This window comes from Phalaenopsis equestris, unplaced genomic scaffold (assembly GCF_001263595.1).
Source record: "Phalaenopsis equestris unplaced genomic scaffold, ASM126359v1 Scaffold000024, whole genome shotgun sequence".
Lineage (NCBI taxonomy): Eukaryota > Viridiplantae > Streptophyta > Magnoliopsida > Asparagales > Orchidaceae > Phalaenopsis > Phalaenopsis equestris.
In genome coordinates this window covers 630,803-649,099 of record NW_018164466.1, presented here as the reverse complement: position 1 = coordinate 649,099, position 18,297 = coordinate 630,803, and the positions used below count along the sequence as shown (strand labels likewise).

The window sequence follows — 18,297 nt, the reverse complement described above, 5'->3', positions numbered from 1 at the left end:
TGCTAGGAAAATGGAGGATTACTATCCAGTGTGGCTACTGCTATAACTTCACAAATGATAGACTGGGGAATCTGCCTAGCATCCTCAGACACGATCAAGTAGATCCACTACCGCTAATGATAAAGTGGTTGATCAAAAGAATGGTCAAATGGAATATTCTGCCTGCTACCTACATCCCAAACAGCTGCATCATCAACATATATGACGAGGCAGACTGCATACCTCCTCACATCGATCATCTGAAATATCTGACATCGTGGTTGATGCTTACTTGCTTTCAGACGTCGGTGATCACTTCGTCGATGTTCCTGACGGCAATGGCGGCGAACCCGCTAAGTGCGAACTTGACTTTAAATACGATTAAGCAGACGATTGGTTGGACTGATTGGGCGGTTGCGGCGATTGTTCCCGGCCTGGTTTCTTTGATTGTTGTTCCGTTGCTGCTGTACTTTATTTATCCGCCGACGGTGAAGAGCAGCCCGGATGCGCCAAAGCTAGCGAAGGAGAAATTGGATAAGATGGGACCGATGACTCAGAATGAGATTATCATGGCGGTGACGCTACTTGTAACGGTATAGCTGCAATTTTCCTTCTTTTTTTTTTTCAATACATACTTTTTCAGTTGAACTATAGTTATGGCTGTTAGCAATCTGCTCTAAAGCTGATTCGAAACTTGCTAAAAGATCAGCTCTCATGTATTTGATTCATTTTTTAGTTGAGCCAAAACCAAACATGGTTCTTTATATTCAATTCTAGCTGTATTCAATCTAAAGAAGGCCCCTATTTAGATCATTTTTTTTCGTTTTAAATATATGCTTTATCCAATAAATGCAGCTACACTTATATATATAAATCTAATGTTATCTGTGGGAAAATATTAAGTCTATACTAGGAAAAAATATTGCCTCAATAGTACGCATGTAGACCTATGTCCGTAGCCAATCAAATGCCGCCTCGTGGAAAGCCCAACCCCACCTTTTAAAGCACAGAAAAATAAATTTCATATTATTCACGACCCGACCCGACCCTAAACCTGAAAAATTTCCCGCCAGCATAAAAATATCTCGCGCCTACTTACTGTTCTATTCGCAGTTGTTCTATTGCAGGTGAAGAAATATTTCGTAGCTCCACAATTAGGGTTTCGATGGAGGTCTCCATGAACGTTGAGATGTCGGAGGAATTACACCCATAATTCAGCCTGAACTTTGAAGATCAAGTGAGTCTGTAATGATCTCTAGTTTTATGTTAGCTTAGAGTTTTCATTGCGTTTCTAGTATTGTCATTTTATTTGTGGTATTTATATTTCTTGGAAGGTAGTAGTATTTTTGTTAATATGGTAAAATTTATGATATTTTTCTGTTGCACTTTTTGTGTTATTATGGTGTTAAGCTTGTGTTTTCTTGGTGTTACCTCTAGACTCATCTGTTTGAAAATCCCAAGCAAACATGCTATTCCCAGCTTGCCTCTCCATGAACAATTGTATTAGAGCACTGACATCTCCCTGTTCAATTCTTTGTCTTCTTTATTTTTGGATGAAATTAAATGCATCTATCTTATTGCATTCCAAATTCTCCACACCACCAACCTCCGTGGTAATGAAATTGTATTACATGTGTTGCTCTGATCCCTGAATCTGTCATTGATCTCAACACATCTGTATTTAACTCATTTATCATTCTGCTGGAACGAAGAAAATGCTTATCACCACTTTCAACCAAGAGATGATTGTGATTTTCAATGAATTTCGCCACTGTCCAATTGCCTTCGAAATCAACAGCAAATTGAACCATAACCTTATAGCCAGTCATCGTGTCTGCTTTTCTGAACTTAACTGTGTTGTTAGACTCTTTCTTGTAGTCAGCTTTTCCACAAATATAATCTTTGATCTTGAGTTTCTTGGAGTTTGGCCAGTTGGTAGTATGGTCCTTCCGAACAGTGAATCCTACGTGATGTGCATAGGCACGATAGCTTTCATATGCTTCTTGCTCATTGTGGACAATGCTGCTTAGAAACTTCTCTGCAATTGGATCATTGCAAACGTGTGTTGCCTCACAGTACTGCATAACACCATGATAACATCAGCAAAACACAATAATAACACAATAACAGTAATAAATCAAAGACAATAAACAACATAATATTGGAGTAATACCAGAGTAACACCAGAATAATATAAGAGTAACACTAAACAACCACAAGCTTAAAATCATAATAACAAAAAAAATATCATTATAATACAAAAAACAACACTGTAGAGCCCAATAACACTACATCAACATCAACACCAACATTTGCATTAGACTAAATCAACTATTATACCACAATAACAATACTAAATCAAAGACAATAAACAACATAACATTGGAGTAATACCGGAGTAATACCAGAGTAACACCAGAATAACACCATAGTATCACCAAGAAAACACAAACTTAATACCATAATAACAAAAAAAAAAACAACAGAAAAACTAGAGATAAAACTAGTTTAACACCCTAAGCTAACGTAAAACTAGAGATCATTACAGACTCACTTTATCTTCAAAGTTCAGGCTGAATGATGGGTATAATTCCTCCGGCATCTCAACGTTCAGGGAGACCTCCATCGAAACCCTAGCTGCGGAAGCTGCGAACGGAGCTGCGAAATATTTCTTCACCTGCAATAGAACAACCTGCGAATAGAACAATAAGTAGGCGCGAAATATTTTTATGTTGGCTATAAATTTTTCAGGTTTAGGGTCGGGTCGGGTCGCGAATAATATGACATTTATTTTTCCTTGCTTTAATAGGTGGGGTCGGGCTTTCCACAAGGCGACATTTGATTGGCTACGGACGTAGGTCTACATGCGTAGTGCTAAGGCAATATTTCTTCAGGGTTTCGCCAATAAAGGAGGTAGCGCTTCGCCGAGGAAGACGATACGGAGCCTAAAATCTAAACTCTTAATAGTGCGGAGAAAATGAAAAGGCTTTTTAGGCGGGTTCGAGTTTAGGGTCTCCGGGTCGCGAATAATATGAAATTTATTTTTCTGTTATTTTTCTGTGCTTAAATAGGTGGGGCCGGGCTTTCCACGAGGCGGCATTTGATTGGCTATGCACGTAGGTCTACATGCGTAGTACTGAGGCATTATTTCTTCCCATACTAGAGATATGATTTAGCACAAAGAGTACATTGGAGTAGAGAAATATCTAGTCTTGGAGATTGTCTTCAGCGAATTGATTTATAAAGGATACCCTTTTTGATGAAAAAAGGTGAGTTAAACACGTGAGAGACAATTTGGAGGGAGGGAGGGAGGGAGGGAGGGAGGAAGAGAGGGAGGGAGAATATGCGCTAGAGATATAATCTAATTAGATAGATTTTTTGACACTGAGTATAGAATTGCATGATTGCTATGCTCGAGCATTAGGCTATTCAATGCATTAGGGAACTAACACATCGCAATTTATGGGTTACAAGTGGTTCACAATCAATGTTTTGTTGTACCTGGTCCAGGCTCTCATGATCATTTTTACATATTGTGAAATTGGTGCTCAATTTTTAACTTTTAACTAATCTTGCTTTCTTTTAATCAACCCCTATTTGTGAATATGAAAATCAATTTGAAGTAGAAGTTCAACCCTTTCACTTGTGTTTTAATGTTTTCTTCTTACACATCCAAAACCATCTTTACTGAGGCCTCTAAGCAATTATAATACATGATATCAATATGAAAGCCATGAAAAACCCATTCAGATAATATTTGAAGATGACCCTATTGTATAGACTATGCATACAATGAATTTTGCTTGATATATTTGATAGTGAAAGAGGGTTGATAGTAAATAAATTCAGAATTTTCTAGAGGTTTTCAAGAAAGCTGATTTTTCAAATTGAATGCTTTGATGATGCCCTAATTAAAATTTATTACTATATGTTTCATAAATTTATATTTTACGCTATGATTTCTCTTTTCATGGGGAAAAAAAAAAGAAATGTGATGGTAGAATCAGTTCAAATGCTACTTCATTTACAATGCCAATTTTATTTTATTGTTATATTATGGCTTCTTCATAGTTTTTACATATCATTCTTCAAGGATGATGCACTTGGTGTCCATTTCTAGATTATTGAAGCCAATTTTTTTAAAAGTGCACTTCAAATCACACTTCACGAGCAAAGAAGTGAAGCTCGTGACGCCCGCTTCACTTCGCTGAAGTGCGCTTTGAAGCTTCTGTTCATTTACAGTTTTTTTTTTTTTTGCAATTTCTAAGTTTCGCAATAACAATTAGAAATTTTCCGAAATTTGAATTTGTAGGGTCACATTCAATGTTCTCCTTCAAGTTAAAGTGTTGTGCCACATTCATTTTTAGTTAATATCAACTTTTGAATCATATTTTATGTTTATGATTGTTTATAAATGTTTTTATACATTAATAGTTTGATATAGTTTATTAGTTCTTTGATTAATAAAAGCGCCGCTTCGCTTTGCGTCTTGAGCTTTGAAGCAAAAATGAAATATTGCATATTGCGTTGCACTTTGCATTTTGATAACACTTATTGAAGCCTATAGGTAGGGGAAATTACTAGTTCAATTATGGACCATGTCCCAATACTTGGGGATTTGTGACATTTGATCGGATTTTCTTTAAAATGGTCAACTTTCGTCCTTGTATTCAATCAAAACTTGTAATTGGTCTGACCATTAATATCCCTTATTTGTTCAATTGTTAATATTAATATTTTTTGATGATTATAAACTAGGTATTGGGTTAATGGTTCATGCTCGAGCTTCTGACCATTTGGTGATGGGTTTGATATTTACATCTCACAGAGTTGTTCATTTCTGGGAAAAGTATTTTCCATATGCTTCTTCTAGCTCTTTTATTAGGGGTTTGTCTTCTTTTATGATTCTTAAATCCTATAACTCGTTCTGTCCTCCCTTTATAAAATATATAAATTTTTATCCTTCAAAAGAACATATTTAGATGACAAAATTAAAAGAAGATTCTCAATCGGATGTGTGATGATGAGTTATATGCCAATTTTTTTAAATTTTTTTATGTGCATATAGAAATGTGTTGATTCGATTACAAATTGAACTTAATTAATTTTGCGAGTCATCAGTGAGTAAAAGGGATACGTTACAACTTTAAAGTCGGCACATTTTTTCACATAAATTAGTGCAAAAATAATATTTTTTCAATAAATCAAACGACTCCATAAGAATACAAAGATAAACACCTGCAATTCGAGAGGTAAACAATCTCTCCTAATTCCTATAATTATGAGGTAAGAAATCTCTTTCAAACCTTAGACCTAAGACTCACAACTCGATCTCATAAATAAACCTAACCACAGACATAACAAACCTTTTTATACCTAACGATAATAATAATAAAAGACTATATTTCTCTTAGTTGTACAAAAGACAAATTTACCTTTAGGCTAGGCGCCAACATAACAATAATCCCCTGCACCCACAAACAAATAATAAAAAAAAAATTTGCCCATCAATCTTGGAAAAAGTGTCTGTTCATCCTCCCTCACAGGTGTTTCTATTTATTCATTCTCTGCCTCCTCGTCACTTTTCGTCATATCGAAAACATAACCTCTTAACTTCTCCAGAATTTTTGTCTATGTAAGGTGCTTGAGTGTTGCTCCCAGTCGTGGTCCATTATTCGTGTCCCATGTAGCCTCCATTTTGACTTTCACTGTTTGAGCTTTTGGTATTGTCGTGATTATAGCAAGTTCGGTATCCAGAATTTTTGTCTATGTAAGGTGCTTGAGTGTTGTTCCCAGTCGTGGTCCATTATTCGTGTCCCATGCAGCCTCCATTTTGACTTTCACTGTTTTAGCTTTTGGTATTGTTGTGATTATAGCAAGTTCGGTACGACGTTCCATCTGTGTTTCTCCTGCTTACCTTCTTCATCTGATTTTTTTTTTACCATCTAAGCTAGCTTCATCGTCTACCTCAATCCTTGCTGTCTTAATAGTCGGAGTGATGCCCGTATCTTGGACTTTAGGCCCTTCATGAAATTTCTCTTCACTCCGGCTTCAGAAATCCCCCTCTACTATCTCGACAATAGCTCAAATCTTTCAATGTATTCTATGACAGTCCCCACTTGAGTCAAGACGTAGAATTGCTCGTGTAGGTCTTCTTTCCGAATTGATCGGAAATGTTTCAACAAACAATTCTTAAATTCCTCCCACGAACGGATTGGGTATCTAGCCTCCCTCTACTGAAACCGGGCTAGAAATTTCCTTTCCAAACATAACCTTGCCACCATGAGATTCTTCTCTCCCATCTAACCCATTCAACAAAAAGTATTGTTCTGTCGATACATCCACCCATGTGTGTTTTTCCCCTCCAAGATCGCCACTTTCAACTTCCTAATTCTAACATCTCCACCCAAACATCCTCTTTCTCTTCCTTCGTTGTTTCCTCCCATGTTTCGAGCGTAAAACTCCCTCCTTTGATCATGCCATACCCTGCTTCTCTCATTTCTTCTTTGTGCCCCTCCATACCTATTGCATAATCTCTTCTTCATGTTTCAGCCCAATTGCCCCTATCAGAAATATTTAATCCACCCATGTTTCTTCCCCATGTTACTTACGATCGATCTCTTTTCCTCTCAATTTTGTCAGGGATTCTCCAGTCAACTTTTGATTAAGGTTTGCAAATTGAGCCATCGACGTGGTCTTGGATTGCATCTCAATCAGCCTCTTTAGCATTTCTCGAATTGCCCCCTATTCTGGAATCGGCCCTTTAGTTGGTTCTCAATAGAAGAAAGCCTATCCTATATGATAGCGAACATTTCATCTATCTGAGATCTGATTTGACTCATCTCTTCATCTAATTTCGTCTTTAAATCTTCTACTTTCTTGGTTGTCATTCATTCCTTTCATTTTCGAAACATGTATGTCGCGATCTTGTAATTGGTTTAAATCGGGTCCGTAAAAATCTGCTTGAATCTCGAGGCTTCCCAACAAGCTTAATTCGTCAGTCTTCACAGGAAACGAAAGGTCCATCGTCGCCTTCCCAACAAGCTCTTGTTGCGACTGTATTGTTGTCTTCACCCTCCTGTACGTCGTCTGACTTGGTCAAGAAGGTGTTTCTTGTGTGTTGCGATCCCGCCGACCTTCCCTGTAAGCCACGATCCTGCCAGTCTTCCTCGCAAACACCAATCACAACTGCCTTCCTGAGGACGGAGTGGGTGGAAGAGATCCAAGGAAGTTTCGGGTCTCTGCAAGCTGCGATTCCGGGTCTTGCACGAGACTATACGTGTGAAGGGGGAGGCAAATGATGGGAGCTTCATGTCTCTCTTCGCTGCGATCCTTCTCCACAATTCTTCGCATCGACTCCTTCACAGCTAGCTCTGACCCTCTACGATCCTGTGATCTCTTTCCCAACAAGCTCGTAGTGCGACTGTATCACATGGTTCCTTCATGAAGGAGTTTCAGATTCGGTAAGAGGCGATCCTTCGTGTAGAAGCCTTCTCAGTGTGCAGCGATCCTGTGGTGGCCTCCCTGCTAGCAATTTGTATCACAGGATTTGGTCATGAAGGGATCCCATCGACGCTTATGAACTAATTCTCATGCCGACAACAACTGTTTCTCACGCTGCTAGCGGTTTCGTGGTGATCTCTCCCAAACTCGTACTTTGATACCAATTTGATACGATCCGATCTCAAAGTAGGCACAATTGTCCATAGAAATTGGGGCAAACACAATAATTTCTCAAATAACTCAATAAGAATACAAAGATAAACACCTGCAATTCGAGAAGTAGGTGATCTCTCCTAATTCCTACAAGTCTGAGTAGGAAATCTCTTCCAAACCTTAGACATAACAAGCCTATTTATACCCAACTATAATAATAATAAAAGATTAAATTGCTCTTCGACATACAAAATACAAATTTGCCCCATAGGCTAGGCGCCAACATACAACAACAACAACAACAAAGTCTTAATCCCATTACGTGAGGTCGGCTACATGAATCCTTTTTCTCATTGCGTCCTATTTAGTGTCATATTTTCATTTAGTTCTAGTAAATTAAGATCATTTTTTATATAATAAGCCCAAGTCTTCCTATGTCTACCTCTATCTTTCTTAACACAAGTCGAATCTAAAACATCTACTCTCCTAATCTGATCATCAAATGGTCAAAGTTTATTGTGACCAAACCATCTAAGACGACTTTCTCTAATTTTTTCCATCACAAGAGCTACACCAACCCTATCACGGATATATTCATTTCCCATTTTGTCTCTAAGTGTAAAGCCACTCATCCACCTAATCATTCTCATTTCGGCAACACTTAACTTATTATTCTGCTCCACTTTTAAAAGCCAACATTCAATGCCATAGAGCATCGCAGGTCTCACCACCGTCTTATAAAATTTTCCTTTCAGTCTAATCAATACTTTTCTATCACACAAAGGGCCCGAAGCATTTTTCCACTTCAACCAACCAACTTGAATTACATTATTAACATCCCCATCTATATCACCATCACTTTGAACAACGGACTCAAGATATCTAAATCGTTCACACATTTTAATAATTTGATTACCCAAAGTCACACTTCTGTCACTAGAACTATTACTACTAAAATTACATTCCATATATTCAATTTTAGTTCTACTTAAATGAAGGCCTTTAGACTCCAATGTAGAACTCCATAATTTAAGTTTTTCCTGGGCTTTTTCTCTCATTTTATCCACGAGAAGGATATCATCAGCAAAAAACATACACCAAGGTACATCCTCCTGTAGATGTACAGTAAGACCATCCATGACTAAATCAAAAAAATATGAGCTTAAAGCCGATCCCTGATGTGATCCAACAGAAATAGGAAAATATTTGGTCAATCCTCCTTCAGTTTGAACACAAGTAACAAGTCTAGTATACATATCTTTAATGACTTGATTATAAGTCATATCAACACCTTTCTTCTCAAGAACTCTCCAAAGGATATCTCTTGGAACCTTATTGTAAGCTTTTTCTAAATCAATAAAAATCAAATGTAGATTCTCTTTATTATCTCTGAACTTCTCCACAAAAATCTCAATAAATGTATGGCTTCCATAGTAGATCTGCCCGACATAATCCAAATTGATTATGAGAAATCTTTGTAATGTGTCTTAACCTAGTTCAATTACCCTCTCCCATAACTTCAAAGTATGACACATCAACTTAATTCCTCTATAATTTGCACACTCTTGTGCATCCCCTTTATTCTTAAAAATGGGAACCAAAATGCTCTTCCTTCACTCCTTAGGCATCTTTTTAGTTTTTAAAATAATATTAAAGAGTTTAGTAAAACTCCCAAATCTCCTAAATATTTCCACACTTCAATTGGGATATCATGAGGTCCTACAAACTTTCCACCCTTGGTTTTCTTTAAAGCCTCTTCAACTTCTTTTTTACTAATACGACGGTAAAAATGAAACGGTTTATTATTATTCACGATATTAAGATCACTAAGGTTGATCGTATTTTCAAAAACTTCATTTATCAAAATAACTCACCCATCTATGTTGAATATCTTTTTCTAAGAAAAGTATTTTTTGATTTTCATCTTTAATACACTTAACTTGAGCTAAATCTTCACTTTTCTTTTCTCTTTGTCTGGCTAGTTTATATATATATTTTTCACTCTTCTTAGTATCTAATATATTGTAAAGATCATTAAAAGCAGAATTTTTAGCGTGACAGATTGTTCTTTTAGATTCCCTCCGAACCATTTGATATTTTTCCCATTTTTTGATTTTCATCTTTAATACACTTAACTTGAGCTAAATCTTCACTTTTCTTTTCTCTTTGTCTGGCTAGTTTATATATATATTTTTCACTCTTCTTAATATCTAATATATTGTAAAGATCATTAAAAGTAGAATTTTTAGCGTGACAGATTGTTCTTTTAGATTCCCTGCGAACCATTTGATATTTTTCCCATCTCTAAGCTTTTACATTTAGACCAATTTTTATAACATAACTTATATTTTATGTTTTCTTGCACATTATTATTTCACCACCAACTATATTTATTTATAAAATCATTTTTTTTTATTTTCCAAGCACATCTTTTGCTACTTGTTTAATAGTGTTTGTTACTTTATTGCAAATAACATTTGCTTCTTTATTAACATCCCAAATTTTGAAATCTTGAATTTTACTCATAAAAATAATTTTATTTGTAATTTTATTTGTGTCTTATTTGTGTCTTTTAGGTTCCCTCATTTAATTCTACGATGATGAGTCATAGTATTCTTTGTTTTACAACTTTTCATCTTAAAATCTAGAACTAATAAATGGTAATGGGTACTTAAATTCTCACTTGGAATGACCTTACAGTATTTACAATCTCGACAATCTCTTCTTCTCATAAGAAAATAATCAATTTGTGTTTTATTAGATTCAGTTTAAGAAAATAATCAATTTGTGTTTTATTAGATTCACTCTTATAAGTAATAAGATGCTCATCTCTTTTCTTGAATAAAATATTAATAATAACAAAATTATAAGCTAAAGCACAATCTAAAATAGCTATATCTTCTTCATTAGTTACTCTAAAACCGTAGCCACCATGATTATTTCTGAAGTCTTTTACCACTCTACCGACATGTCCATTTAATTCTTCTCCAATAAAAATTCTTTTTCCAAGAGGTATCATTTATATTAAGTCTTCTAAATCATTCCAAAATTTATCTTTAGGAGCATAAGTGTTTATAATATTAAAAAACTTAGTGTCAATGATAATCTTAAGGGCTATAATTCTATCTCCAACTCTATTATATTTTACAACATTATCTTTCAAACTCTTATCTATAATTACACCTACACCATTTCTAGTGAGACTCTTGCCCAAATACCAAAGTTTAAAACTCTTGAATACATAAGATATTAATTTTTCTATGAATCATAATATCAATTAATTCTATTAATTTATCATTGAGAGTGCTTATATTCCAAGATCCTATCCTAATATTAGTTATCCTAATATTAGTTTCATGGACTAACTTATTTACCCGCATTTATCCGTAATGTGAGAACCTTTGTTTATTTGATACTACACATGGACGCCGGTGTAGCTGCCATTGCACACTTTTCACTGTATTCAGGCTATACAACACATCGCTTTCAGGGGGACGCCCTAGCACTTATTATTAAGGATTCATGTCATGATTTTTTTGGATAAATTTTACGCTGACTGTCGACTCCCTGACGCAACCCTCCACTTTTCACATTCGGGCTTGGGTCCGGCAATGACAGTGTTTGAAAAAGTTGAGTTTGAGCTTAAATTTCGTCCCTATGGGTGATATGTGCTTCTCTCACTATAGGATCATTTATGCACTCATTTAGTTTCTTGTCCTTTATCGTTTCTTAGTTTAGTTTGCATTTTAGTTTGCCAGTCTGTTCTATCCTGTTGAAAAGTGATAATTCTTTATTTGAAAATCTATGAAGGTTGGCCTATATGTATTTTTTTTTGTACTTCGTAATTATAAGATAGTTTAGTTTGCATTTTAGTTTGCCAGTCTGTTCTATCCTGTTGAAAAGTGATAATTCTTTATTTGAAAATCTATGAAGATTGGCCTATATGTATTTTTTTTTTGTACTTCGTAATTATAAGATAGTTTAGTTTGCATTTTAGTTTGCCAGTCTGTTCTATCCTGTTGAAAAGTGATAATTCTTTATTTGAAAATCTATGAAGGTTGGCCTTTGGATTTTCGGAGGCATACTGAATGTGGACGCTGTTACTGCTGCAATTATTGGCTTAACAATTCTTCTTATAACTGGGGTTGTTACATGGAAGGAGTGTTTGGGTGAGGCGGTTGCATGGGATACTCTCACTTGGTTTGCTGCACTGATCGCAATGGCCAGTTATCTTAACAAATATGGTCTTATATCTTGGTTTAGTCAGACTGTGGTTAAGGTATGTGGTCCGCTGGTTATAATTTCTATCCTTTCTCTGGTTATGATTGCTTTCCTTCCCTGTTTTGTGGTTCCATCGCAATTTTATAACGCAATTGGTGATCTATTTATGGGCATATAATCTTATATCACGCTGGAAAGCCAAATTTTTTTCTTGGTTGAGAAGTCAGCTTGTATTGAAAATGAAGATGTTAAATACACTCAGAAAAAGCAGGTAAATTTTTGGAGTTAAACAACTACATTTCAACTGATTCTAATGAGTCAAAATTTTGGATGATGAAGCATCAATTATTTTGAATAACTTTCATTTAAATGTTGGAATCATTTGAAGTTTGCTTGGATTAAAAATGAGAGGCTTGGGTTCATGTTTTTAAATTTTCGTCAGTATTCGATATTTCCCTTAAGTAGAAATAAGAAGCTCGGGCTCATGTTTTCATTTTTTTCAGCTGTTTCACTTTTTTTCTTTAAAATCCTGAATACCTTGTTTCATGATTTTTGGTCCACTGTTTCCTTCAAAGTTCGTGATTCCCTTGTTTCATAATTTTTTAGTCATTGTTTCCTTAAAATCCTCAATTAATGGCTTCATAATTTTTTGCTTTGATTCCATTTGTGTGCCTGCCTGTTTGGAAGGGAATCATGTTTTTCTTCTGAAAATTGCTAACAATCACGTCAGGAGATATTTTTAGATAACACTATGTGGTGGCAGCATCTCTAATTTATTTTAACGAAAGATGTTGACATAGAATACATGAAATATTGGAGACCATGTGATTTTCTAATTTTTTTTTTGGCCTCATCAAGATAACTCTCTGTGCATTTTTTTTTGTTGAGAGAGTTTTGGAGCTTGAATTTTCAGAAGACAGATTAGATTGTAGATAAGACACTACCCAGAGGTTTCGCCCTCATTTTGTGAGGACTTTTTGATCTGGGGTTTGAGGTTTCCCATAGGCGCAAACCCCTATGGTTAATTACCTCTCTCAATAACGGAGAAAACTTTCGATTAAGACTGGTCATTGAGAATTGAATATTCGATATATAATAGCAACAAACATATGATTTTAATTTGTAAAATTCATCACTTGAAACTTAAAGTAGATGGTGGGGGAATGAAGACGAAACCCGATCAAGATCTCATGATTCTGTCATCCCGGGTTATCGTGGTCCCTGATCTACTTTGTCAAAGGAATTAGTCGACCCAATCTGACAAAAAGATTTTTGTCAGTAATCATGAGTTGCGTCATACAAAAAATTCTTATAGATATGGGGTGAATATTTGTTTAAGAGGACAAATTTAAGTCGACCTTAGCTAATAGAAAATTGTGTCAATCAAATATATTGTTATGATTCACAACTCAAAGGGTAAAAAATCATTGGGGAATGTATAGACTGTGATCGTGATCGTAATATAATGATGTCATTTGACGACAACCACCCAGTCAGAGAGTTCTGGTCATAACTGCTACTTTGTTGTGTCATTTATCGACTGAACCACACAGACAGAAGACTCGAGCCACATCCTTACTGATATATAATTTTTTGATTGTGAGTTTATTGATACATATGCTATGACATCCGTTATTTGTGAGTTTGTGTCAATTATAAATTTGTCTTTCTTAAAAAATTATTGCAAAGGGTGGATGGGATTTGTTTGGAGTTTTTTAAGTGATTGAATTTTAGCTTGAATTTTATTTGATTATTTGAAGACCCTGATTTAAAAGTTTGATCCCTCCGGATGAAATCTCCAATCAAAATGGCCATCATCGGGGACTTAGGCATTTAAAACTTTTATATTTAGTTTTGTTGGTTTAAGCTTTTCAAAGTGCAAGTCCTGTCAACTTCTATGCTTTTTATGTAGGATGATTAGAATAGGTGATTTGAACTTGTAAATTCCTATTTTAGGATTTGAAAGTTTATTAAATTTAATAGACTCGTCAACTCTAGTTCTTACAATGAGGAGGATCAGACTAGTTGGGTGAGACTTACGACCCCATCATATAGACAAGACGGTCTGATTAGCCGCGCAACATTCTCAAACCCAACATTTGAACATTCTATACGTTGGTTGGAACACATGCAGATGTTTAATTTATGTATTTGAGCTATTTTAATTGGAGTATTTGGTGTCTAAAGGCAATTCGTATGATTTTAAAACATGAATTAATTCAAATAGCTCACATACAAGTTTTCATTTTAAGCTTTAAAAAAAAATCACATTCTGTTTGCTTTTAAACATGTTGCGAATCCGGTAGCGGAATTGAAATATTAATTCCTCATGTTAGCATTTAAAAATTTGCATTTATGTCTTAAATTTAAGTTAAGCTCAACCCCTAATTTACAAAATTTTACATTCAACCTAAGTTTAACCTTTCAATTTATGACATTTCATATTCAATTTAAGCTAAGCCCTCAATCCTTATAATGTATGATATCTCATTTTTTAGTCAAGCTTACAAGTTTATTCCCCCCAAATTATAATATTGCATATTAAATTTAAGCTTAGCTCCTCCAATTTATGTATTAAACTAGACCACATAAACATTCATTTACATTGGGACATATATTTTTATTTGACCACATTCAAATATAATCGAATGTGAGACTTTTAACTCACAATTTGTATTTTTCTTTTATTTCTAGTTCGGCATCTTTTTAAGTCCAAATAATTCAATTTTTTATAACATTTGCAAGTTCAAAATCACCATAAATTTCGGCAGCCTCTCGGCGTCGTCCCCATTTAAGGGACTGCATCGGGTGCCTGTTTGCCCAACTATCTATAAGATGCATTGGTCAGTGTCGTGAGATACTACGACCGAAGAGAATCTTCTAACCTACCGGTCTATGGTCTATAAGGCACGAGTAAGTCTTCTATTATCCATTGAATCCACTTTTGCTAGCCAACCGAATGAACACAAATCTTGAAAATCATTTTGATGCTTTTCCCCTAACTGTAGAGTGGATTTCATTTCAATCAATAAAAGAAGCATCCATGCAAGGAAATACAATAATCAAACAAAAGCAGAGTTGCTCACTTCGTGCATCGTTTGTGACACTCTCTCACAACTCAAATAGTAAAAAATCATTGGGGAACATATGAGCTGCGACTGTGATCGTAATATAATGGTGCAATTTAGTGGCAACCACCCAGTTATAGGGCGCTGGTAGTAATAACTATTTTGTGGTATCATTTGACAGCAGAACCATACGACAGAGGACTCAGACCACGTCCTTACTGACATGTAATTATTTTGATTATGAATATATTGATATATTTGATATAACATTTGCTTTTTATGAGCTGAAATCATTTAGGAATTTGTTACCCTTGACAAATTATTGCAGAGGGTGTATAAAATTTGCTTCAAGTCTTTTAAGTGATTTATTTTTAACTTGAATATTTTGATTGATTATTTTGAAAATCTTGATTTAAAATATTGACTCATTTGGTTGAAATTCTTTTTATCAAAACAACCATCATTGGGGATTTAAGTATTTAAACTTTTATATTTGAAGTGGGGGCATTTAGTTTTGCTAGTTTAAGCTTTCATAGGTAGAAGGATTAGATTAGGTGAGTTAGACATGCAAATTTCTATTTTGGATTTAGACGTTTATTTTAAAATTACTAGACTCATTAAGTCCAGTCATTGCAAGGAAGATCAGATTAGTTGGGTGAGACTTATAAACCTATCCTATAGACAGGGCAGTCCGATTAGCTCGCATAACACTTTTAAACCTAGTATTTGAGTATCTAATACATTGGTTGGAGCACACGTGGGTTTAAAGTTTCATGTGTTTGAATATCTTTTATGTTTTAAAAACTTGCATAAATTTTAAGTCATGAATTTAATGTGGCAAATAAACTCAAGTGGAAACTTTTTAAGTCTTAAAAGTTGGTTCTCATTTCAATATACCACATTTGACTTGAGAGATTACAATGAGATTTTGAAATCATTGAGAACTTAAAGTAATTGTAAAAGTATATGATTTTAGGCTTTAAAAAGAGACTGTCTTCTACTCGCTAGCAGGTGTATTGTAAATCCGATGACAAAATTGAATATATAAGTAATAGTTTAATATTTAAGAATGACATTTATATTCTTGAATTTAATTTTAATTTATGCATTCATATTTGAGTCAATTTATCAGCCCCCTACGCTTAGACCTAATCAAGCTTTAGCCCCCAATTATGATATTTCATATGTAAGTCAAATTCAAGCCCCAATTTATAGAATTTGGCAGTCAGGTTTTGCCCCTTAAGTTTAGCTTCAAATAAGGTTAAGCTTCCCAATTCTTTCACATTTTAATCATTTGAAAATTGAAAGAATTTAAATTATTAAAATCATTTGTAAGTCTTTACATTTCAATTTCAAATATTAGTATTATTATTGCTGTTTAAAAATTCAAATAATTTAATTTTTGGCCATTTTAAAAGTTTACAAAGTCCAAATCTTAAATTATTTTACAAGTCCATGGTCATAAAAAATTTCGATAGCCTCCCGATGCCGTCCCCGGTTAGAGGGCTGCAACAGGGTACCTGCCTGCCCAACTGTCTATAAGACGCGCTGGTAAGTGTCGTGAGACAATGCGGCCGGAAGCCGAAAAGGATCTTCTTATCTACCGGTCTATGAGACACAAGTAGGTCTCACTTTCCCTCATTAATGGTTTCGGGTAGGAGCAGCCGAAAGAGAAGAAAGAGGCCTTCAGCGAGAATGAACGGTGGGATGAAGTGTGGCTGCGGGCTGCTCCTCAGAGGATTGCTTCATTTCCTGAATCCAGAACAGTTAACAGTGCCGTTGAGAAATTCTATTCATCAACACGAACCCTGCTCTTCAATCCGCACCACCACTGGTAACATCGTCGGTCGCTGGTGCAGCCTACATAAAGTTGCAGTAGCTTCATCATCGTAAGCCATGGGAAGCAGGAGAAGAGGCCTTTCCTTATCATCATAATTGGTACAGAGACCCAAAATTGCCATCTTTCTTCTCGTTCCACACTTCCTATCCGAAACCATGGAGGCAGATTGTTGACCCTTAAAAGAAATAATTAATTAAATTATAACAATTTTGAACTCCTTCATTCTTTCATGGCACTAACAAGCTCACCTTCTTTTGAGTCTTCAAAATTTAATTAAAAAGGGCAGCAAACCATACCATTCCACTCTCTCCTGACACCTCAAATTTTAGCCTCCAATCTGGCTACAAATTTCGCCTTTACATATCTGGATTGATAAGAACACTTTTAAAAGGTGAAATGCAACTTTTCATGCATGGGTAAGGTGGAATGTATGTAAAAATTGAAGCATACGTTCTAGGTATGTAAATACATTGGAATTAACTGGTATACATGTATATTTCTAATTTTTTTTTTCACGTTATCAGTTTGTTGGCGGCTTGGGTCTCTCATGGCAGCTATCTTTCGGCATATTGGTGCTTCTCTACTTCTATTCCCACTACTTCTTCGCCAGCGGCGCCGCGCACATCGGTGCAATGTTCACCGCTTTCTTGTCAGTAGCGAGCGCGCTCGGAACTCCTCCTCTCTTTGGGGCTATGGTGCTCTCCTTCTTCTCGAATCTCATGGGCGGTCTCACCCATTACGGCATCGGTTCGGCACCGGTGTTCTATGGTGCAAACTATGTCCCTCTCTCCAAATGGTGGGGCTATGGATTCCTCATCTCTGTGGTCAATATCATTATATGGCTTGGAATTGGTGGAGTTTGGTGGAAGACCATCGGTTTATGGTGAGTTTGTCTAATTCAAATTTCCATTTTGATTCAAATGTCGATATCACTGATTGTTCTTTGATTTCCAATGTCAACTCTAGTATCAGATTAATCTTCTTGGTTGACATTTTGTTGTTTAATGTAGTGAGAGTATATGATGTGCATTTTTTAAGGTGCATTTACATACATGCCATTCCATTCTTTTGTATTTACATGTCTAACACCTAAACCTTAACCTTTTTAATCTGAAATAAACCTTTTCTTGCATTGGCATGATAGTGGGTATGGAATTGTGTGATATATATGTATAAATGCTCCAAATGAAATATAAAAATTGATTTACAAATAGAGCATTAATCCGCTTATTATATAAATTTAAAATGGATGCCGAATTAGCATGCCATTCAAAATTTTAACATCGCATCCAAAATGTCTATCATCACCAATATTTAAAAAGTAAATTACATCTTTTCATTCATACTTATAGCATAAAGGTGTTAGAAGTTAAATATCAAATTTTGGTTGTTGTGCATGTAAAAGTCTGTTTGGAGCAGCTTATAAGTGCAGACAACATTTTTAAAACGCCGCCTCACTGTTTGGAAAACATGTTTCGGCAGTTTATCCGAAAATGCTGTTGGGTTTTTATACTAAACGCAGACAGCAGGTCG

At 35.3% G+C, this 18,297-nt stretch overlaps 1 protein-coding gene across 1 annotated transcript; it reads left to right on the top strand.

Moving 5' to 3' along the window:
- The first annotated feature begins 248 nt into the window (after nt 1-248).
- Nucleotides 249-17,769, top strand: LOC110018558 (dicarboxylate transporter 1, chloroplastic). The gene is made up of 3 exons (XM_020715908.1): nt 249-572; nt 11,693-11,914; nt 17,289-17,769. Exons 1-3 carry the CDS (start codon nt 264-266, stop codon nt 17,649-17,651), a joined length of 894 nt encoding a protein of 297 aa, XP_020571567.1. The 5' UTR covers nt 249-263; the 3' UTR covers nt 17,652-17,769.
- The last annotated feature ends 528 nt before the right edge of the window (nt 17,770-18,297 follow it).